Genomic DNA, 24,748 nt, shown 5'->3' with positions numbered 1-24,748 from the left:
TAGTGGGTATCCATTATCACGAATAATGATATTATCTGCTGGCCTGATGTCGACAGATTCTTTTAAAACACAATCCCAGTACCGCGAAGCGTTTGCAACTACTTGCGTCTCATTGTATAGCATCCTGTGTCCCTCTGTAAGGCAATGCTCAGCCACCACAGATTTATCTGGTTGTAATAATCGCGTATGGCGATGATGTTCAATACACCTGTCGTTGACGGTGCAAATAGTTTGGCCAATGTAATTTTTCCCGCACTCACACGGTATTTTGTAAACGCCAGACTTCCTCAAACCTAAGTCATGTTTAACAGAGCCAAGTAGTGCTCGAATCTTAGCTGGCGCACGAAAAACACATCTGATCTCATATTTCTTCAAAAGTCCACCTATCTTGGCGGACACGTTCCCAGCATACGGAAGAAAAGCTACAGACCTAAAGGTGTCTTCAGAAGGTTCAGGTAGAGGTCCAAACTCAAAAGCACGTCGAATTTGTCGGTCCGTATAGCCGTTATTATTGAACACGTCCTTAACATTTTGCAGCTCCTGTGATAAATTGTCAGCATCCGAGACAGCATATGCTCGTTTAACCAAGGTCCGAAGGACTCCTGTACGTTGAAAAGGTGGATGGCAACTGGTAGCATGTAAATACCTGTCGGTATGAGTCGGTTTCCTGTAAACACCGTGTCCGAGAGTTCTGTCTTCTTTTCTGTAAACTAGTACATCCAAAAAAGGTAACTTTCCCTCCTTTTCAATTTCCATCGTGAATTTGATGTTAGTATGAAGACAATTAAAATGGTCCAATAACCGGTGCAAAGAGTCAATTCCTTGTGGCCAAAGAAGAAACATATCGTCAACATAGCTCAGACAACATGAAGGCTTTAAAAAAAATGTTTTCAGGGCCATGTCCTCCATAAAAAGACTAGCGACTATGGGGGATAAAAGACTCCCCATAGCCACACTACCGGTTTCTTCAAAGTATTTGTCGTCAAATAAAAAATAGGTTTTCATTAATTAAAAACAGTGACTTTTCAAGAGGGACCTGAGTAAAAAGTGATACCACATCAAAACCAACAAGTAAATCAGAGGGACCAAGACGAAGCAACTTTAAACGCTGAGAAACGTCAACACTTGATAGCGGGAAATGATACTTGTCGACGGACTGTGATTAATCTTACAAGTAAGGAACTGGATGACGTCACGGTTTCAGTGTTAGAAAAAGTTTAAAACTTCGCACCCACCCCTAGAAGCATTCCCACTATGGAATTCATTTCTTCTGTTGAACAAGCTGTGTTCCGTCTTCTGGAAGAACAGGCGGAAGAGATTAGACAGAAGGTTTCTCCCCTTTTGCGTCGGGCTCGGCCTCCACAAAGTAACATTTCTCCAGCTGAACGAGCAGCCAGACCCTGAATTGTTAATCTTACTAGCAGACAAAGGTAATGCTACCGTTTTAATCTCAAAGGCAGAGTATGTGAATAAGATGCATGATGTACTTAAGGATCCGTCATATCGTATATAACAGAAGGATCCCACGGGTAGCATAAAACGGACTACGATTTCACTTCTGAAGAAGAGTTCCTTACCTGAGGACACTATCAAAAAACTACGTCCTGGTGCGGCCGTTCCACCTAGATTATGCCGTTTGCCAAAGATCCATAAGGATGGGGTCCCATTGCACCCTACTGTTTCTAATGTGGGTGCACCAACTTACAACTTGGCAAAATATTTAGCGTCGGCTCTCACCCCTCATGTGGGTAAAAGTGAACACCATATTTCCAACTCTATGGATTTTTTTTCAGCGTTTAAAGTTGCTTCGTCTTGGTCCCTCTGGTTTACTTGTTAGTTTTGATGTGGTGTCACTTTTTACTAGGGCCCCTCTTGAAGAGTCATTGATTTTAATGAATGAAAAACTTGATATGGAAATGAAGAAGCCCTGCCGTCATGTTCTGACATCCATCTATTTTTATTTGATGACAAATATTTTGAACAAACCGGCAGTGTGGCTATGGGGAGTCTTTTATCCCCCATAGTCGCTAGTCTTTTTATGGAGGACATGGCCCTGAAAACATTTTTTTTAAAGCCTTCATGTTGTCTGAGCTATGTTGACGATATGTTTCTTCTTTGGCCACAAGGAATTGACTCTTTGCACCGGTTATTGGACCATTTTAATTGTCTTCATACTAACATCAAATTCACGATGGAAATTGAAAAGGAGGGAAAGTTACCTTTTTTGGATGTACTAGTTTACAGAAAAGAAGACAGAACTCTCGGACACGGTGTTTACAGGAAACCGACTCATACCGACAGGTATTTACATGCTACCAGTTGCCATCCACCTTTTCAACGTACAGGAGTCCTTCGGACCTTGGTTAAACGAGCATATGCTGTCTCGGATGCTGACAATTTATCACAGGAGCTGCAAAATGTTAAGGACGTGTTCAATAATAACGGCTATACGGACCGACAAATTCGACGTGCTTTTGAGTTTGGACCTCTACCTGAACCTTCTGAAGACACCTTTAGGTCTGTAGCTTTTCTTCCGTATGCTGGGAACGTGTCCGCCAAGATAGGTGGACTTTTGAAGAAATATGAGATCAGATGTGTTTTTAGTCCGTCAGCTAAGATTCGAGCACTACTTGGCTCTGTCAAAGATGATTTATGTTTGAGGAAGTCTGGCGTTTACAAAATACCGTGTGAGTGCGGGAAAAATTACATTGACCAAATTATTTGTACCGTCAACGACAGGTGTATTGAACATCATCGCCATACGTGATTATTACAACCAGATAAATCTGTGGTGGCTGAGCATTGCCTTACAGAGGGACACAGGATGCTATACAATGAGACGCAAGTAGTTGCAAACGCTTTGCGGTACTGGGATTGTGTTTTAAAAGAATCTGTCAACATCAGGCGAGCAGATAATATCATTGTTCGTGATAATGGATACCTACTAAGTAAAACTTGGAATCTTGTTTTATCAGACATGAACAATGGCATCTGAATCGGCAGGCTATGGATAATCATTTGTTCAAAAATGGTTCAAATCGCTCTGAGCACTATGGGACTTAACATCTGAGGTCATCAGTCCCCTAGAACTTAGAACTACTTAAACCTAACTAACCTAAGGACATCACACACATCCATGCCCGAGGCAGGATTCGAACCTACGACCGTAGCGGTCGCGCGGTTCCAGACTGAAGCGCCTAGAACCGCTCGGCCACATCGGCCGACTAATCATTTGTAACGATATATCGTTTTCAACAGTATTCACCACCGGAGGCGCTGCAACTCTTTTTGCGCCAGGGGGCAGCAGGAATGACCGAGCGCGTGCGCACTGTATCTAGCGCATGCACTGTTGTACTTCCGATGAATATAAAGGTGCAGTCATTTGGGAGTGGAATCAGTTATCGGCGAGAGCAGCGCAGCTCTTTCCACCTGATGATGGCGGCCAGGTGGACCGCTGAAATATTGTGCTCAGATGACAGTCTAATCCGGCTGGAAACCCGACAAGAATTTGATATATTTTCTCTCAGTTCTGTCCTATGTCACAACAGTGTAGGACACTTCTGCTAATTAAAAGAAAGTACTTATTCTATAGAAGTGGACAATAAAAGTAAATTGTGTGAACTGATTACTGAACATCCTGTTGAAACCTCTTCAACGACATAGCGTTTCTTGCACTTACATGCCAATATGTATACTCCCTAATGGTATTTATAGCTAATAACGAGCTAATTCAACAATTATGCAATACTGGTGGTGGAAATTATTTCTATACAGACGATGCATCCCTCTCTGGGGTTCACAATGAAAGTTTGTATTCCAGAAAAAAAAGCCTATAAGTGGTGCCAGTGGACATCAGGCTGGAAACTGGATATCATCAAGTATGTATAAACAAACGAAAATAATATCTCTTTAGCCACTATTGTTCTACAATTTTTCCTCAGTACTTGGATTCAGGTATTTAAATTCTGCGTAACTCTTACAATTTTCATCAGATCCTGATTTTTCCAGTATATAGAAAGCTTATAGTGGTGTGCGTAGAACTAAATTGCTTTGTTTCAAGTACCAGTATTAGAAAATAACAGCAGATGAGCAATGTAGGAGGATTAGTGGTTGTTTCTCTCGTAATACACATACACTGTGATATAAAGTATCCGGATACCCCCAAAAACATACGTTTTTCATATTAGGTGCATTGTGCTGCCAGGTACTCCATATCAGCGACCTCAGTTGTCATTAGACATCGTGAGAGAGCAGAATGGGGCGCTCCGCAGAACTCACGGGCTTCGAAGGTGCTCAGGTGATTGGGTGTCACTTGTGTCATATGTCCGTACGTGAGATTTACGCACTCCTAAACATCCCTAGGTCCACTGCTTCCGATATGATAGTAAAGTGGAAACGTGAAGGGACACGTACAGCACAAAAGTGTACAGGCCGACTTCGTCTGTTGAGTGACAGAGACCGCCGACAGTTGAAGAGGGTCGTAATGTGCAATAGGCAGACATCTATCCAGATCGTCACATAGGAATTCCAAACTGCAAGTACTATGACAGTTAGGTGGGAGGCGAGAACACTTGGCTCTTAGGGTCGAGCGGCTACTCGTAAGCCACACATGACGCCGGTGAATGCCAAACGACGCCTCGCTTGGTGCAAAGAGCGTAAACATTGGACGATTGAACAGTCGAAAAACGTAGTGTGAAGTGGTGAATCAGGGTACACAATGTGGAGATCCGATGGCAGGGTGTGGGTATGGCGAATGCCCGGTGAACGTCATCTACCAGCTTGTGGAGTGCCAACAGTAAAATTCGGAGGCGGTGCTGACGTTATATTGTGGTCGTGTTTTTCATGGAGGGGGCTTTCACCCCTTGTTGTTTTGTTTGGCACTATCACAGCACACGCCTACATTGATATTTTAAGCACCTTCTTGCTTCCCACTGTTGAAGAGCCATTCGAGGATGGCAACTGCATATTTCAACACAATCGAGCACCTGTTCATAACGCACGGCCTGTGGCGGAGTGTTTACACGACATTAACATCCCTCTAATTGACTGGCCTGCACAGAGTCCTGACATGAATCCTATAGAACACCTCTGGTATGTTTTGAAACGACGACTTCGTGCCAGGCCTCACCGACCGACATCGATACCTCTCCTCAGTGCAGCACTCCGTGAAGAATGGGCTGCCATTCCCCAAGAAACCTTCCAGCACCTGACTGAACGTATGCCTGCGAGAGTGGAAGCTGTCATCAAGGCTAAGGGTGGGCCAACACCATATTGAATTCCAGAATTACCGATGGAGGGCGCCACGAACTTGTAAATCATTTTCAACCAGGTGTCCGGATACTTTTGATCACATAGTCTACATAAACTAATCTAGAAGTAATCAGTATAATTACCAATTTGAGTGGATTAATGGCTCTCACAATTTGTTCTTAGTACGCTCTGCAGAAGTGGTAGGTTCTGCCTGTTAATGTATAGCTTGGCTAGTTCCACACTGCTAAACTATCTCCTATGTGATGGGAAGTATTGAAAGCGGTCTTTGAATTGAGGAAGAAATGAAAGAGCTGAGCAGGTTGCTGAAAGTGGCCTGTCTCCGTGACAATAGTGTTTGTTCAGGTATTTCCAATCTACTGATAATGCTGCGTTTGTTAGAAGCTGTACACTGACTGCCGGGCTATGAAAACATAGCTAATCATCGAGCATGTGATTTGAAAACAGCTGCTAGCTTTGCACAACAGATGTCTGATGTTACCTCGTAGAAGAGCGCCACCACTGCGAGGCCGTCCTTATGGCTGAGTGCACCGTTGAAGCTGCCGTAGTCCGTCTTGTAGAACACCATGTGCAGCTCCAGGGGGAAGCTGCAACACAGTGAGGAGGTGGCCATAAGCGAAGGCGGCAGAACTCCGGTTTAGTCGCTCGGGTACTTATTTTAGTAGACGATATAAGGGAACCGTGTTTGGAGGTTATCAAGCGTTGTTGGCCGAATCAGAGAAAGAACTATGTTTTGTGACGGAGAGGACCGTAAGAGCTGGGAAAGCGTATGGAATGGTAATAAATGCAGGAGAGACCCAAGTGATGGGAATCTGCAAACGTGAAGGTCCCATCAAAATATCATTGGAAGGAAGGGCACTGGAAAAAGTAAAATCTGTAGGTTATCGGGAAGTTTCGTGACAGAAAATAGAAACTTTGTGGAAGAGCTAAGAAGTAAAATGCCTTTCACGAAAAGAATTTTTGAAAAGGTAGAAGGTATATTGACAGCAGAAAGAAATCCCATTGATCATTCGACAAGTATTTCCTCTGGAGGGTAGTATTGCACGGATGCATCATAGACACTCAAAAACAAAGAGTAAGAATTGTTTGCATCAAAAACAGTACATTAGCTTTCCTTTCAGTTTGATTTTAAATACGAATCTAGAATTCGCCAAGTGTAAACTCTTTTCCGACCGTCTGTAACTTGCGTGTGCCTGTTGTGTGCTGTCTGCAGGCTGAGTTCGTCCTCTGAACTTGTGCGAGAGAACGAGTGTTGTCTATAAATTCGTAGGAAATTGGGCGCACAGTCAGGCAAGCTGACCATTCAAACAGTTATGGTTTCGGCATCACTATCCTTTTCATATCCCAGCTAAGAGTGGCTTAAATGTCTTATTTATCGTTTAATAACCATTGTTTAAAAGAACAACTTGAACTGTATACTATGTTCATCATAACACAAACACGATGATTTGCCAGAATCCATAGCACACGTACACTAGTGTTGTTACGCTCTTGGAAGTAGATTCTACTTATATATTAGTTATCTTATTACTAACTTACGTTAAATGAAACTTTAAGATATTCTAATGTATTAACAGCCATCACTGTTTTTCCTCATCACGTTTCAGCCACGCAGTTTTTATTTCAAAAATCGTGTACCGTACAGTGACAGTCTCTATACTGTTGTCCTCTGATTTTCGCGCTGTTAATTCGCAGTATTGAAGATGGCTGAGGCTGCCTAACGCTCGTCAGTGGAACATGGTTAAAGAATGGCGAGAAATAGGTTGTTCTTAATGTTTTTCATAACACTGGAGGTATCGTAGTGGAGTGTTAATCTGGTGTTCATGTATCGCTGGTTCAGATCTCGTGTTGGACATCTTTCGTTTTTAGTTTAATTTCAAATAGGCCTACCTATATCTCATAATTGTAAGATTCATCATTATTATGAATAACGCACGCCTTCTTGTTTCCAATTACATACTGCACGCGAAATTCCTGGTTTTATTTCAAATATAAATTCCTAATCATCGATATTTTATAATAGATTGTTAGTAAATGTTGCTTAAATTTTTTAGGGCAAACATGAAAAATCACATTGTTTTATACCGCAGATGTAGTGTCACACGAACCAGTGTCGTTGAAACATGAAATTGTCTTACAGCATCGAGCACGCCACACAAATGATGCATTTTTAGATTTTCCTTTGTACCATTACAATATGAACCCAACAGAACTGATCTGGAGCCAAGTTAAGAGGTTTGTCGCGAGAAACAACAGTCAAGCTGCCAGACGTACTGGAACTGACGCACGCAGCTTTTTCACATGTCACTGCCGAACGCTGGAGGGATATGGAAAGCGCACGGCACGAGAGAAGAGGAGAAAATGCGGCACCTGGGTGGCTTCGTGAATTCTGTTGCCGAGTGTCGCGTTATCAACGTAGCAGGTGACAATTTCAAAACTGAAATGCATTTCTCGGATTCGGACAAGGAAGGAGCTAAGAGATCACGAGACGACTGACTGTAATTAATCCCTGCAGTGGCTTCGGTATTCAACAATACGGTGAAATCCCTGCAGAATGTTTTTACACCATACATCGCTCTCTCGGGAAAAATTATCCTGTTTAAGTTAGAAATTTTCATCAGTCTTGTTTGTAACTAGAAAACGATGTTAGGTGAGAACGAGAACATTTTATGCTTTCTGTCTGGTCACCTAAGAAGCATGCAGTAGTGCTGGAGTTTTGCCGAAGTTATTTCATTCTCTTTAAAAATTAAATGACATTCGAAGCTATCTTGATTCTCTGCTCGTCTCCTTTTACGTCTCAACTGCAACTGTTCACATCATTGAAGGTTGGCTGGACTAGCTGGCTGGCCAGTGATGTCCAAGTTAAATGCGCCGGTAAAGACGTTATTGCACAGTCTATGTGCGAGTAACACAGCGTAAAACGTTTCCTTAAGATCCCACTTGACTACTGGACAAGCTTGGCGTCCGCTCCATATGAAACGAAATCGAATGAGACTCAGGCAAACGCGGAAGAATACATGCTGCAATGTCTACATCAGGTTTAGTCTTACGATGAACATTTTATAGTACAATGCGCGCAAGATGACATGGCATTTTGTAAGCGGACCCTGGGAACGTAAGCACACGATCACTGCCTAACTTACAGGCTGCTGTTGGGGAGAGGCAATGTGTAGGGGAAACAAGCCGTCCTCTACCCGTCCCTTTTTCTCTCAGAGCAGGCGCCACAGTGGAATCAACAGTGGCTACTGCAACGCTACAGCGTGTCGTGTTGTTTAGTAGCTTAAGTTGGCCCTGCTGCGTATTCCTTCGCCAGCAGGAAAGGGTCGAGTTACCTCACGCATACACATTACCTAGTGGCGGCTTGTGCCCTGCAGCTAGCTGCGGAGAAGCTTCGCCTGCCCGGCTGGTGTGGAAGTGTGGTTGGTTACCTGTGGTTGTTGATGGTGTCCTCGCTGCCCACGGAGTCGTTGACTCCCCAGTGGAAGTGCAGCTGGGCGAATTCGTAGTCTCCCCGCAGTGGGCCGCCAGAGAGCACGGCCGGCTCGGACGTGTTGAACTGCACCAGCACTGCAAAACACGGGGACATGAGTTCTCAGCTCTTTTCTCTGTGCGTCCATGGCCGTTGTGGATCTGAGAATTTGGTAATGGGGACTACAAAATAAACATTGGTAGACCTCGCAGTCGCCGAACAAGCATCCAGCATGAAGACAAGGTTAACTGTGTGGTTTAACCCTTCCGTGAGCCGTGGGAGACATGCTTACCTCTACAATGAACTCGCTCCTAGTCCCGTGGGATTCACAGTTCCCACCTCTGTACGGTGCTACCACCTAGTGAACAGTATAGGGTACTACTTCCAATCGGAAGTTCCCGCCGTTTTTGCTGTACCTTCGCGCAGAGGCATTGTACAGCTGAGTGTTGCTCTGTAGAGGAGCCTTTCAGTGCTGTTAGCATGACATTTTGTGATTTTTTCCTCAAAGCTATAGTATAACGTAAATACTTTTGATTTACCCAAATTTATGAAGGAAAACGTAAAATTGGAACGAGGAGAATTCCAGTTTGAAACAAAAGGAGCCATTTCTGCAGTAAAATGGATGGATAACCGTCCAGTCACTTTCCTGTCCTCAATTCATGACCCATGAGAAACAGCCACAGTGAAAAGAAAAAACAAGGAAATTTCTTCAAGGAGATTTCTTGTCCTGAAGTTGTGGCAGAATACAACAAAATAATGGGTGGTGTCGATAAGTTTGATCAATTACGAGAAAGGTATGCTATTGGCAGACGTTCTGTAAAATGGTGGCACAGAATATTTTATTTCCTGGTGGACGTTGCTATAGTGAACAGTTTCATCCTGTGGAAAATAAGTAAAAGAGAAAGTGGACAGCATGATCAGCTCACATACAGGATCCATCTAGCCAGACAATTGATCATTGGCCTCTCATCCCAAAAAAGGCGTGGACAAAAACCTGTCTTTCTGGCAAAAAGGGGTAAAGTACCTGAAGATTTTCGTCATGTGGCTGTAGGGGAGCATCAACCCTTTTTAGGAGAAACCTACTGGACGTGCCGTCATTGTAGTACCAAAGCTGCGGAAAAGAGCACTCGCTGTGTTTGTACATATTGTCAAATACCACTTTGTATAGACCCATGTTTCAGAAAATTTCATGGTAAGTAATTCTGAACAAACATTGTAACAAGAGAAGTAAATTTATCAAATAAATATGACATATATTGAAAAAGTTGTTTATGTCATTTAACTCCAAGGAAGGGTAGCGGGAAGAATACTTCCCACCTTGTAGTGTGACCTCACTTTCACGGTAGGAGCAAATTTGATGTTCTGTATGATAAATATACCTATCTATTAACTACTATCTGCTCTCCATTCATTAAAAAAAAACTGCTCAATAATTTTGTCCACGAAAGGATTAACAGCGCAATTCGGATAATGCTCAGGAAGCAAAGGCAGTTTCACTCGCGGTACAAGAAAGATCGGGAGAATGAGGACAGGCAAAAGTTAGTAGAGATTCGTGTTGCTGTAAAAAGAGCGATACGCCAAGCATACAACCACTACCACCGTCATACCTGAGCAAAAGATCTTGCTGAAAACCCAAGGAAATTCTGGTCTTATGTAAAATCGGTAAGCGGGTCGAAGGCTTCCATCCAGTCACTCACTGACCAGTCTGGCCTGGCAACGGAAGACAGCAAAACGAAAGGTGAAATTTTAAATTTAGCATTTGGGAAATCTTTCACGCAGGAGGATCGTACAAACATACCGCCGTTTGAGTCTCGTACAGATTCCCCTACGGAGGACATGCGTTCGGCGGTGGTAAAGGCGCGGGGCTCGTCCACCCCGTCCGCGACGTGGAGGCACGTACATCGATTCGGCACGCGCACTAACGACCTGCTTATTTGCCTTTCGGTAAATGGCGCAGCCAGTGGTGAGCGAACGTGCCTTGCAAGGTCGCCGACGGCGCGCGGGAGTACTCAGCGTATTAAAGCAGCCGACGAAGGCAAACACTGAGACCGGCGTCGCAGCAAATTAGCGATGGGGAGGAATCGAGCGACCGCAAAGACGCGGCGCGGTTAACACACTCTGACGGAAGCAGCTTGGTCGGACGCTAGCAAACTGCTACTACGACATTTCCATCTCTGTAGCGTTATGTTGATTAAAATTTCTTCCTTAAGCGAACTCATACGATGCGCTCTGGGCTAGATAATGGTAAGACCGATTAAGCTGATTTTGCACGAGAGACGCACAATGACGATAAGAAATTCCAACACCAAGAAATAATCAACGTAGAGTCATCAAATTTCGGAAACACTTTGGTCTAGGTAACGTACGTAAGTGATGAACGTTGCAAGATCACTGGTTAATGTAAGAGCGAGATAAGCCACTGAAAATGCTGGTACATTATAGCCGGTGTAACCGCTGTAACGTTGAGTGCAAGTATGCAAACGGGCCTGCATTGTGCTGTAGGGGTGCCAGATGTCAATGCCTGGGATGGACTTCCATGCCTGTCGCACTTGGTCTGTCAGTGCAGGGACGGTTGACGCTGTTTGTGGATGACGCTGCAGTTGTCGTCCGATGATGTGCCATACGTGCTGGATGGAGACACATCTGGTGTCGAACCGGCCAAGTCCACAGGTCGACACTCTGCAGAGCGTGCTGGCTTTTAACAGCGGTATGTGGACGAGCGTTATTCTGTTGGAAAACACACCTGGAATATTATTGATGAATGGCAGCACAACAGGTAGGATTTTCTGTCTGGGTGCGTGGGATAAGCACGAGGGTGCTCCTGGTGTCATACGAAATAGCACCCCAGACCATAATTCCAGGTGTAGGATCGGTGCGCCTAGCATACTGAAAGATTATCGTCAAACCTCCTTGCCTAGGGACGCCATATGAAAGTTGATGTCAAGCCATGAATGAAAATTGCACAACGGATAACTGGGGAGGGGAGCTTGAGAGCGCTACCTAGAGAGCGTGCCCTTTCTGTACGATACTAGGCAAGGGGCTGAAGGGCTCACACGCTGATGTGTGGGTCCCTGCATTCTATATCTTTTATTTTAAATGAATTCCTTTAACTTGATTCCTTTGTGATTTTTAGGGTATGTTACAGATTGATGACAATTGATTACCTATTTATTTTAAACATTATCACTCGAGTTTACAGCGATTGCAGCAGTTGTTCCAGTTTACGGATATTACAATTTTTACAACTTGCAAGCTCGGGTAAATTATATACTAATCTGCACGCACATTTCTACGGGCAAGACGGAATTGCGTCGGCCACATGTATACCACCAAAGTCTCCCAATATTTTACATAGGACATCCACTACGTGGGGAGGATAACAGGCAAACTGCGGACCAGATACATTAACACAGGGGGTCGAATTTCCTAAATTAACGAGATCATTCATTTCCTTACACAATCCGAAGCTGGAAATATTCAAATACCTCTCTTCCATGCGTGAACATTGAGACAGACACACTGAGGGCACGTTTGCTCACTTACCCGTCTTCTGTAACACTCCCAGAATATCGCGGGCACCCGGAGGTCTTCCTGGGCCCCGGTGGAGGGTATGGTCGAACCACTTGGCCGTGACCAACCTCTCCACCCCAAATCTTGTGACTTTCACCTGCCTGTGCTGTCTTTCTGATCCCCTACCCAGGAGTAACGTTGGCACTACTATACTACAGAACTACTTCCTAGCCGCGCAGGATTAGCCGAGCGGTCTAAGGTGCTGCAGTCATGGACTGTGCGGCTGGTAACGGCGGAGGTTCGAGTCCTCCCTCGGGCATGGGTGTGTGTGTTTGTCCTCAGGATAATTTAGGCTAAGTAGTGTGTAAGCTTAGGGACTGATGACCTTAGCAGTTAAGTCCCATGAGATTTCACACACACACAACCACTTCCCAACAAAGATTTGGCCACGCTTTATGGAAAGGTGTGAGGAGGATTAGGAAAGTTCATGTGCAGATTCACATTCACGTACAAGAAATGCATAACACACGACACATATATTACGTATTATGATGCCTGACACATTTCTTTCCACCCGTCCACATGGGTTCTGCTGCACCCGCGGCCGGCAGCGTCGTGCAATAAAATTGGCGGCGGAGCCGCCTCCGTTTGTATTTCCCGGTGCGAGCGAGCAGCGAAACCTGCTGCTTATGCAGCGGAATCTACTGTACCGTTTCAATACTGATACGCTGACTGCAGGCCCACAAATGGTCTCCTCCTAACCAACACAGGGTCATCACAGGCACCGAGGCAGAACCAGCCATCATCAGAAAACACAACAGAGCTCCATCCTGCCCTCCACTGGGACTTCGCTCGACACCACTGGAGCCGCAAATGGCGGCGGCTTGGAGTCAGTGGAATGCCCCGTACAGGGCGTCTGGCTCGGAGCTGTCCTTTAAGTAACCGATTTGTAACAGTTCGTTATTCCATTGTGGTGCCAAGTGCTGCTCAAATTGCTGCTGAAGATGCAGTACGATGCGCGAGAACCACACGCCGAACAAGATCGTCTTCCCTCTCGGTAGTGCCACGTGGCAGTCCCAAGCCCGGTCTGTTGAGACCGTACATTCCCGTGACCACCGTTTCCAGCAGTCATGTACAGTGGCTACATTCCTGCCAAGTCTTTCTGCAGTATCGTAGAAGGAACAATCAGTTTCTCATTGCCCTATTACACGACTCTGTTCAAACTCAGTGAGGTGCTGATAATGGAATCTTAGTCGCCTTGAAGACATTCTTGACCAAATTCAAATCATCACGTCCAATGAACTCGAATACGTGATGTTCAACGTCATAGCGGCTGACTGGAATACTCTCTTTCAAATTCTGATGGTGGCAGGGGTGAAATACAGGGAGCGAAAGGCTATTTACAATTTGTATAGAAACCAGATGGCAGTTATAAGAGTCGAGGGGCATGAAAGGGAAGCAGTGGTTGGGAAGGGAGTGAGACAGGGTTGTAGCCTTTCCCCGATGTTATTCAATCTGTATATTGAGCAAGCAGTGAAGGAAACAAAAGAAAAGTTCGGAGTAGGTATTAAAATCCATGCAGAAGAAATAAAAACTTTGAGGTTTGCCGATGACATGGTAATTCCGTCAGAGACAGCAAAGGAATTGGAAGAGCAGTTGAATGGAATGGACAGCGTCTTGAGAGGAGGGTATAAGATGAACATCAACAAAAGCAAAACAAGGATAATGGAATGTAGTCGAATAAAGTCTGGTGATGCTGAGGGAATTAGATTAGGAAATGAGACACTTAAAGTAGTAAAGGAGTTTTGCTATTTGGGGAGCAAAATAACTGATGATGGTCGAAGTAGAGAGGATATAAAATGTAGATTGGCAATGGCAAGGAAAGCGTTTCTGAAGAAGAGAAATTTGTTAACATCGAGTATAGGTTTAAGTGTCAGGAAGTCGTTTCTGAAAGTATTTGTATGGAGTGTAGCCATGTATGGAAGTGAAACATTGACGGTTAATAGTTTGGACAGGAAGAGAATAGAAGCTTTCGAAATGTGGTGCTACAGAAGAATGCTGAAGATTAGATGGGTAGATCACATAACTAATGAGGAGGTATTGAATGGGATTGGGGAGAAGAGAAGTTTGTGGCACAAGTTGACTAGAAGAAGGGATCAGTTGGTAGGACATGTTCTGAGGCATCAAGGGATCACCAATTTAGTATTGGAGGGCAGCGCGGACGGTAAAAATCGTAGAGGGAACCCAAGAAATGAATACACTAAGCAGATTCAGAAGGATGTAGGTTGCAGTAGGTACTGGGAGATGAAGAAGTTTGCACAGGATATAGTAGCATGGAGAGCTGCATCAAACCAGTCTCGGGACTGAAGACCACAACAATAACAACAGCGGCTTTACTAGCGCCGCTCTTATGCGACTTGTGTGAAATTTGAACAAACACACATACCAACTTTCGTTTATGTCAGACAACTCTTTCTTGGTCTTGCGATACCTTTTCCGTCAGTGTATTTAGGTCACTTAGCCATACCTGTTTGTTAGATGTGTGAAGTGTATCACAACACACGGTGATATGCGTGTCCGCCTTGTCCGTTCCCTCGTCGCCTCCAGAGACAGACAACTGTAGACAGAGGCAGGCAGCGCATTGTTATAATCGGGAGCTCCGACTCACCCGCCAGCAAACCTGGTGTCCAGCTCTAGTCTTGCTAGGTACTCTCGACGAGTGGAATTAAGGAAGTGAACAGAAAGAAACGCGAGACCGAAGAAGCTGCCGCGCAGTGGTCTGCGGAACGCGGCGAGACACAGGGCGTTAGGCGCAGTCTGGCCGTAAAGCGGCTCTAACTCCCCTCAGCATGCGATGCGCCTGGGCTGTAGGCAACTCAAACAACTGGTGTTCGGTGATGAGTGGCATACATAACAGGCGGAGCTTATTTTCATATCTTCGAAAATTATGCATCGCTAGGCCACTCGTATTCATCATTGATGCCTGAGCCGTGGCGCGGCTCTCGGGCGCAAGACGCGATCGATTACTCCTCTGGTTGAGGTTGGCACTATGTGCGATCGCGAGCGCCTCCCGTCGGAGCGGCTCCTAACGGGGGAGTGAGTACGAGTAAAGAGAGTCTGGGGCGGACAGGAGGGGAGAACGGACATGGCGACCGCACTCTGAGGCGACAAGAGAAGAGTTGTTGCGCACGGCCGAGAGGGGAGCGTTGAGCAAGGCGGCAGACAGGATCGCTTTCGGGGAACAGAGAGTTGCGGCAGTCCAGCGAACAGATACCAGCTCCGGGAGCAGTGCTCCGGTTTGTGGACGTGACGTGGGTCGTATTTTGGCGCCGTATAGTTTGCTTGGTACGCATCTGCTGCTCCCTTACGCCCACGTGTGTTGTTCTGTCCGTATGTGCATTGAAAAGGTTACGCTCCGGCTGGAACAGTGGCTTGTGCTTTACGTTCATGCAGCCTGACTCATTTGTTTGCTGCAGGGAGCTGTAATTTCAGAGTTTTTTTTTTCGTCGTGAACAAGACAGCTAACGTGTGACCTGTTTTGGGTTTTGGAGTCCTGTTTTGGGCAACCTAGTTATCATGCACACAAATGTATTGCTGCCGAGCGAGGTTAGCCTTATTCTTGTGAAACTGTTCTTTCAGTGACTGGCTCGACTGCAAATTAATTAATTTAACCTTTGTGGTGTGTTTTTGCTTTCAATGGTGAATTTGTCATTCATTTGTGTATGTTTCGCCGTTAATGATAACTGTAAGATAGCAAGGTCTTGAAAGGCTTCCGTATCGTGACTGTATTTTGGCTACTGTTTAATTTGATTTATTGTTTATCGCTCTGGTGAAAACTTATGCCAAGTTTACTAATTTCCGCCTGTGGTTCGGAATTTGGTTTTAAGGTAAATCCGCGGGTAAATTTTTACTGCACCTAACTGTTAACTGATCTTGCGTGGAACTAATGCCATTATTAAATCGTTTCTTGTGTGCTATAAATTGTATTACCATAGACAAGGAGACAGGGCACATTCTGTGGTCGATGGGTAGGCACGGTTGCTGGTTTGCGCGTGGCGCCTTGTCGCTCGCTATCATTTCCCGCGTTAGTACGGGCGGCGTGAGATTTGTTTGCTCGCGGTTGTATGGCCGCTAGTCAGCTGTGCCTGCTCCCGCTTCAGGGTGTGCCGTGTTTCGTAAGGCGTACGCCGACTTTGTCACAGTTACTCCTGTGTTGCTGTCGGTCGGTTACCGAAACGTTGGTCTGTTTTAGCACGGTGACCACTGGGCCGTGACGATGTCGGTTGATGACCAGCGTTGGGGCGGTCGCCCGCTCTGAGTGGCTTCGGTCGCTTGGACTTGGCGGTTACCTTCTGATTAAAGAGATCAAATTTGTTTATTTGCAGTAAATTCCTAAGTAGTTTGTAAGAAAGGTTGTAACTGAGCTTTTCATAATTTTACACAATTCAAGCATTTTGGTAAGGCATTTTCCTACCTATGTTTCATTTAAATGAGAATTATCTATTGGGATTATTCACCTGTTGAAGCTTAACATAAAATGTGTAACTTAGCTTTCATGATTTTAATTTAAGCATTCTTGTAAAGCAGTCCTTTATCTACGTTTTATTGATTGGTAATTCTTTATTGGTGTTATTCACTGGTTGAAGGTTAACATATGTTTGTAACCAAGTTTATGTCCTTGCTTAATTGAGATTTGTTAAGAGTCTTTATTGCTGGAAGATCATTAAAGCTTGGGTGCTTGTAATTGTGAATACTGTTGTCTATGTTGTGGGCTACCCTTCCACTTCCACAGCCAAGCTGTCCTACCAACCAGTTCAATGCCCGTTTAAATGTTTTGTCCCTCTACGATATCCCTCACGCCAGTAATGACTATTACCCGGATCTTAACGGCATTTGCTTGTAAAAATTATTTTTATGAAATATCCGAAAGCTGTGGACAGTGATACATCTGAAATTATCATTTTTAAATATTGTCCCTCAATTCTCAAAAACGGCAGCGTAAAGTCGGAACATAACTGGCCTCAGCTGACCGATGCAGCCACGTCGAATTCTAAAACGCAACGGTGACGACCTCCCGCGATACTGGGACCATGCATTTCGAGGTTGTCGCCCGAGTCGATGTCCGCAAAGTTTCCATGCACTTGGGGCATTATTTGTTCTTTTAAAAGTATATACACCATCTATGTTTACTTTTATACTATAGACAGATTTCATTCCGAGACTTCCTGTCACAATAAAACTGTGTACCGAGCCGAGACTCCAATTTGGACCGTTGTCCTTCACAGGAAAGTGCTCTGCCGACTGAACTACCCGAGTACTAATCGCAGCTCTGCTTTCGACAATACCTCTTCTCCTGTCTTCAAAACGCGTTCAGCCATCCAGATTTAGGTTTTCCATGAGTCCGCTAGATCGCAGTGGTTCCCGTGAGATCACCGAAGTTAAGCGCTGTCGGGCGTGGTCGGCACTTGGATGGGTGACCATCCAGGCCGCCATGCGCTGTTGCCGTTTTTCGGGGTGGACTCAGCCTCGTGATGCCAATTGAGGAGCTACTCGACCGAATAGTAGCGGCTTCGGTCAAGAAAACCATCATAACGACCGGGAGAGCGGTGTGCTGGCCAAACGCCCATCCTATCCGCATCCTTCACGGACGATGACACGGCGGTCGGATGGTCCCGGTGGGCCACTCGTGGTCTGACGACGGAGTGCTAAGATCCTTTTATTCTCAAGAGCCGATACACGTATCAAGTTGAGGTTTATGTCACATACCTACGTCTATGGTTCCTTGGTCGCGTAAAAGCTAAGCTTCTAAGTCAATGGAATCAGTAGGTACGACCAGTTACGTCGCATAATTTGATACTCGCAACTCTCTTATTACAACCTATAGGATACTTTCCTTTGATCTAGGATCACGAAATTTGGCAACATGAGAGGTTTCACAGTACAAGTAAAGGAAAAAATATCATAAAATTGTTAATTTTAATTATATCACACGAAAAAATATTTCTTTTCCCTTTTCTTGACCTGCGTCAAACTTGAAATAAAAAATTCTCGAATGTCTTGGATTCCCAGGACCGATATCGTGCCATTATCAATGTCGATAACAAACAAAAATCGTCGAGATTATCAATACCCAGAATGGATGAAACGTCTATGTACGTAATTAAGTTTGTACGGAATGTTCCGCTTAAGGACTCTTTCCACGACCTTCGGATTACCGTAGCTTACTCTTTCCGCTGCGCCAACAGGTGGGTGGATTCCACCGGGCAAGCCCTGCATACAGTGTGTTTACGTAAGAGGGTACAAAAATTTAACGACATAGAGGATGCTCCACTGAACGATTTGAGGTAGGGAACCTGGAGTCAGAGAAGCCAGCTTAAACAGATAATAGGAATAAAATCACATTACCGCGTACTTTTATTTACAATAGTTACAGTTAACTGCAAATACCATCATTGACACAATGAACGTACAGTTTGTACTGTGTCTTACAAAATGTGCTGAAACTGACGGCCATCGAGCTCAAAGCAAGCATGATATCGGCGAACAAGATTCTGACGCACCCTGACAAATATCCCTGGTGTGTCTCGAATCACATCACAGGCAGATAAAACTCTGGTGTGTTTCGAATCACATCACAGGCAGATAAAACTCTGGTGTGTTTCGAATCACATCACAGGCAGATAAAACTCTCACAACTAGTTCCATCTCCGTATCCACTGGGGTCTCATAGTCAAGTGACTTTAGATATCCACATAGGAAATAATCAAGGGGTTCAGGACAGGTGACCTCGCAGGCCATGGAACAGGATCTCTCCTTCCAATCCAGCGGCAAGGAAATACAGCAGTGAGATGGTTGCGAACATCCACAGCGAAGCGGTGCAGCGTTGTCTTGTACCCACATCCTCTCACGAAATTCCTATGGTACATTCTCCAGCAACTGAGGTAGAGCTCTTTGCACTAACCTCAAATGCAGGCGGCCATTCAGACTTCCTGGTAATGAGGCTCGCATTCCTTATGTACTTGCAGGAAATAATGTACATGTAAACTTGTATGCATGTTAGTTGTAAATAAGCTGGAAAACAGTAACGCTAGGCAAAGCGGTACACAAGTCTACTTCCATATCTCCTTAAGCTGGCTTCTCCCACTCCAGTTTCCCTACCTCGAAATGTTCAGTGGAGCATTCTAATATCCAGTATTCCTCAAGTTTAGAGGAAATCAGTGATGACGAGTAGGCGGCGTGTCCCTGTAACTATTCGGGAATTCTCGGATATGGCATTGTTTGAAGAGTAACAAATGACGAAGTTGTATAACAACTGTAATGTCACAGTTCAATACCGCTTTTGTAAATTTAAGAGACGACCTTAATAACGATGCTGTGAACTTGTTTTCCTGATAAGTACACTGCCTAACCAAAAGTGAAGCGGCTATAAAACATGGTCCGGTGTGAATGTAACTTCGTATACAGCGTCCTGTTTGTGTGTTGGAGGAGGACTATGAAAAGACCAGAGTTGTAATTGTCTACACGCAGAACGGCCACAAGAGTGTATTGGTGTGATGAAGGCATCCCGCATCTCTGTTCTGTCATGCGGGTTGCCGACGTCGCAGGCGGACGGGACGGACGCCGCAATGTGTGTGTGTCTTTCACAGTGTTCGCTCAACATCTGACGCTGTTCACGCCACTTATATACCCTAACAGGCTTGCTGTTTAGTGTTGTTACCAGGCCTGTTAGGGTAAGTGCCGTGAACAGCGTCAGATGTTGGGCGATCACTGTGAAAGACACACACACACATTGCGGCGTCCGTCCCGTCCGCCTACGACATCGGCAACCCGCATGACAGAACAGAGATGCGGGATGCCTTCATCACAGCGAGTGAAACCAAAGCATATGCTTGCGGTACGACAGAGGCCGTTGCCGTTGACGAAAACCCAGACTCATGTCTCAGCCAACGGCCGCCAGTGCCCGCTATTAGAGCACCGGGATCGACAGCGGCGCCAGAGGTCGCGATCAACAAGTGCACTATTTTCCTACGCTACACACGTGATCGAAAATAATCCCAGAAGATCCGTCTGCCAACCGGCCTTATTAGCCGGCGCACCGCTAGTCAGAAGATCATACGACCACCAATATCAGTACGTGTGTAGTTGTGGTACCTATTGCCTGCTACGTCCGCAGTTCGTGGTCTAGTGGCTAGCATTTCTGCCTCTGGATCACGGGGCCCCAGGTTTGATTCCCAGTGAGGTTGGGGATTTTCTCTGCCTGGGGACTGAGTGTTTGTGTTGTTCTCGTCATTTCATCATCATCACGATCATCATTCGTGACAGTGGCTCGAATGGATTGTGTAAAAAGTGGACTGTGTAAAAATTGGATTGTGTGAAAATTGTATTGTGTAAAAATTGGATTGGGTAAAAATTGGATTGTGTAAAAATTGGGACTTTGTACGGGCGCTGATCACCGCGCAATTGAGCTCCCCACAAACCAAACACCATCATCATTGCCTGCTTCCTTGAACTTCCACCGTCGGAGATTCGTATGGGACTTCAAGTCCCACCACTGCACTTTCAACGTGCACGTAGGATAGAACAAAATTTCCCTTGGGCCAAGACAGTAAGATACACATACAGTAGGTCTGTGACAATAAAGACCACTTTGCTGAAGTCTTCTGTACACCGTTTGCCTCGATACAACACGTCCAGTGCTTGCTCCGGGGCCAGATGCAAGTTACCATGCAGTACTAAGGCGGTACCGCCGTGCCCTTACCGCCAAATAACGGTCCTCTGTTTCTTATGTCACACGTGGTCAGTCCTGCCCCGGTCTTTGGGATACAGTTTCGTTCTCTATAAACTGTCCCCATAGCCGAGAAATAACGGAACGATTCACATTAAGCCATGGGGCCACGTCAGTTTGCGGCAGTCCTGCTTCCATTCTTCCTATGTCTCGGCACCGCATAGAGTGTGACAGGCGCCTTCTCTTTGCCATACTGCACCGTCTGTGACTGTGCACACAGCGATTCTGGATGTGGGACTACCCGGCAAACACTACCCCGTTCGATAGGTGTCCTGACGTCATCGTTGGCGCGGTTGTCTGTTGACCGGAGTGCCATCTTCCGTGCAGCCCAGGACAATATGGACGCCTGTTGACAGTGTGTGTGATTACCTAGATCTTCATCTACAATTCACACTTAAGTGCCTGGCAAAGGGTTCATTCTCATACTACTTCTCTACCATTCCACTCTGGAATGGCGCGTGGGAAAAACGAACACCTAAATATTTCCGTTCGAGCTCTGCTTTCTCTTATTTTATTATGATCATCATTTCTCCCTACGAAGGTGGGTGTCAACAAAATATTTTCGCATTCGGAAGAGAAAGTTGGTGATTGAAATTTCGTAAATAGATCTCGCCGCAAAGAAAACCGCCTTCGTTTCAGTGACTGCCACCCCAACTATCGTATCATATCAGTGGTACTCTCACCCCTACTGCGCGATAACACGAAACGAGCTGCCCTTCTTTGCACTTTCTCGATGTCCTCCGTCAATCCTATCTGGTAAAGATCCCACACCGCGCAGCAATATTCCAGCAGAGGACGGACAAGTGTAATGTAGGCTGTCTCTTTAGTGGGTTTGTAACATCTGCCAACAAAGCGAAGTCTTTGTTTCGCTTTCCCCATAATATTATCTATGTGGTCTTTCCAATTTAAGTTGCTCGTAATTGTAATTCCTAGGTATTTAGTCGAATTGACAGCCCATAGATTTGTGCGATTTATCGTATACCCAAAATTTATCGGAGTCCTTTTGGTACCCATGTGGATGACCTCGCACTTTTCTTTGTTTAGTGCCAATTGGCAGTTTTCGCATCATACAGAAATTCTTTCTAGATCATTTTGTTATTGTAATTGATCGTCTGATGATTTTACTAGACGGTAAATTATACCGTCATCTGCAAAATCTAAGGGGGCTGCCCAGATTATCACTTACATCATTTATGTAAATCAGGAACAGCAGAGGGCCTATGACACTACCTTGCGTAACGCTAGATATCACTTCTGTTCTAAAAGATGGTTTACCGTCTGTCACTACGAACTGTGACGTCTGTGAGAGGAAATCACGAATTCAGTCACACAACTGAGGCGATACTCCATATGCACGCAATTAGATTAATAGTCGCTTGTGAGGAACGATATCAAAAGCCTTGGAAATCTAGGAATATGGAATCGATCTGAGATCCCTTGTCGACAGCACTCATTACTTCATGGGAATAAAGAACTTGCTGTGTTGCACAAGAACGGTATTTTCTGAATCCGTGTTGGTTGTGTATCAATAAGTCATTTTCTTCAAGGTGATTCATAATGTTAGCGTACAGCATATGCTCCCAAATCCTACTGCAAATTGATGTCAGTGATATGGGTCTGTAATTCAATGGGTTACCCTTATTTGCTTTCTTTAATAACGGTGTGACCTGTGCTACTTTCCAGTCTTTAGTAACAATAGACCTTTCGTGAAGTGAGCGGTTGTATAGGATTGATAAGAAAGGCGCTATCGTGTCTGCATACTCTGAAAGGAATTTGATTGGTATACCATCTGGACCGGAAGACTTGCCATTCTTAAGTGATTTGAGTAGTTTAGCAACACCTATCTACTTATATGTCACTCATGCTAACAGCTGTTCTGGTTTCGAATTCTGGAATACACTACTGGCCATTAAAATTACTAGACCAAGAAGATGACGTGCTACAGACACGAAATTTAACCGACAGGAAGAAGATACTGTGATATACAAACGATTAGCTTTTCAGAGCATTCATACAAGGTTGACGCCGGTGGCGACACCTACAACGTGCTGACATCAGGAAAGTTTGCAACCGATTTCTCATACACAAGCAGCAGTTGACCGGCGTTGCCTGGTGAAACGTTGTTGTGATGCCTCGTGTAAGGAGGAGAAATGCGTACCATCACGTTTCCGACTTTGATAAGGGCCAGGTTGTAACCTATCGCGATTGCGGTTTATCGTATCGCGACATTGCTGCTCGCTTGGTCGAGATCCAATGACTGTTAGCAGAATATGGAATCGGTGGGTTCAGGAGGGCAATACGGAACGCCGTGCTGGATCGTAACGGCCTCGGATCACTAGCAGTCGAGATGACAGGCATCTTATCCGCATGGCTGTAACGGATCGTGCAGCCACGTCTCGATCCCTGAGTCGATGTTTTCGGATGAATCCAGGTTCTGTTTACAGCATCATGATGGTCGCATCCGTGTTTGGCGACATCGCGGTGAACGCACATTGGAAGCGTGTATTCGTCATCGCCATACTGGCGTATCACCCGGCGTGATGGTATGGGGTGCCATTGGTTACACGTCTCGGTCACCTCTTGTTCGCATTGACGGCACTTTGAACAGTGGACGTTACATTTCAGATGTGTTACGACCCGTGGCTCTACCCTTCATTCGATCCCTGCGAAACCCTACATTTCAGCAGGATAATGCACGATTGCATGTTGCAGGTCCTGCACGGGCCTTTCTGGATACAGAAAATTTTCGACTGCTGTCCTGGCCAGCACATTCTCCCGATCTCTCACCAATTGAAAACGTCTGGTCAATGGTGGCCGAGCAACTGGCTCGTCACAATACGCGTCATTACTCTTGATGAACTGTGGTATCGTGTTGAAGCTGCGATCCAAGCTGTGTCTGACTCAATGCCCAGGCGTATCAAGGCCGTTATTACGGCCAGAGGTGGTTGTTCTGGGTACTGATTTCTCAGGATCTATGCACCCCAATTGCGTGAAAATGTAATCACATGTCATTTCTGGTTTAATATATTTGTCCAATGAATACCCGTTTATCATCTGCATTTCTTCTTGGTGTAGCAATTTTGATGGCCAGTAGTGCATTTGCTTCGTCTTCTTTCGTGAAGGAATTACTGAAAACTGTATTTAGTAACTCCGCTTTAGTGGTACCATCATCGGTAAGATTTCCATCGCCATCGCGCAGTGACGGTATTGACTGTTTTTTGCCACTGGTGTACTGTGGATTAGACACAGGACGGGGCAATGGCGGTTTGGTGCTTTAATTTTGAAGACCAGTGTATTTTGGTCACATTGGCAGAAGCCAAGAGGCAATAGAAAGAGGAATGATAGAGGGAAAAGTGGACAGCTGAAGATATAGAGGACGTTCGCCATTATGGCAGACAGGCCAAATTAATAGCTTGCCTGGGATGATCTTGCGGCAAGCAAGTCATGGTGTCCGAGGCAGAGCCACGTGGAGACAGGTCGTCAAGGGGGTTACTACGTGACGCCACTGCAGCTTCGCACTGGGTTAGGCCAAAGGGAGGTGCCTGAAGCTCCATTTGTATTGTATTGTGTGTTAACCGGGGGCCTAGAAACGACGGAGAGGCTCCGTCCCCGCCGCAGCCGCAGTGGCCCATAGCCCCACGACGACTACCGCAGTCCACCCATCCGCCGCCCCTCAACGAACCACTTTTTCTGTGTTATTGTGCGGTTCGACCCCC

The 24,748-nt window shown here is 45.4% G+C and overlaps 1 protein-coding gene across 1 annotated transcript in view; it reads right to left on the bottom strand.

The window, feature by feature from the left end:
- LOC124552531 (carbonic anhydrase 2-like) overlaps window positions 1–24,748 on the bottom strand; it is a 208,014-nt gene that overhangs the window by 11,020 nt on the left and 172,246 nt on the right. Inside the window, exons 4-5 of the mRNA XM_047126845.1 lie at window positions 8,697–8,835; window positions 5,750–5,855 (exon numbers count right to left, since the gene is read on the bottom strand). Coding sequence (XP_046982801.1) covers window positions 5,750–5,855; window positions 8,697–8,835 — 245 coding nt within the window. The remainder of the gene's footprint in view (window positions 1–5,749; window positions 5,856–8,696; window positions 8,836–24,748) is intronic.

This window comes from Schistocerca americana, chromosome 10 (genome assembly GCF_021461395.2).
Source record: "Schistocerca americana isolate TAMUIC-IGC-003095 chromosome 10, iqSchAmer2.1, whole genome shotgun sequence".
Lineage (NCBI taxonomy): Eukaryota > Metazoa > Arthropoda > Insecta > Orthoptera > Acrididae > Schistocerca > Schistocerca americana.
Note: the sequence above shows the minus strand (reverse complement) of the source record. Positions and strands in the feature narration are given on the sequence as shown.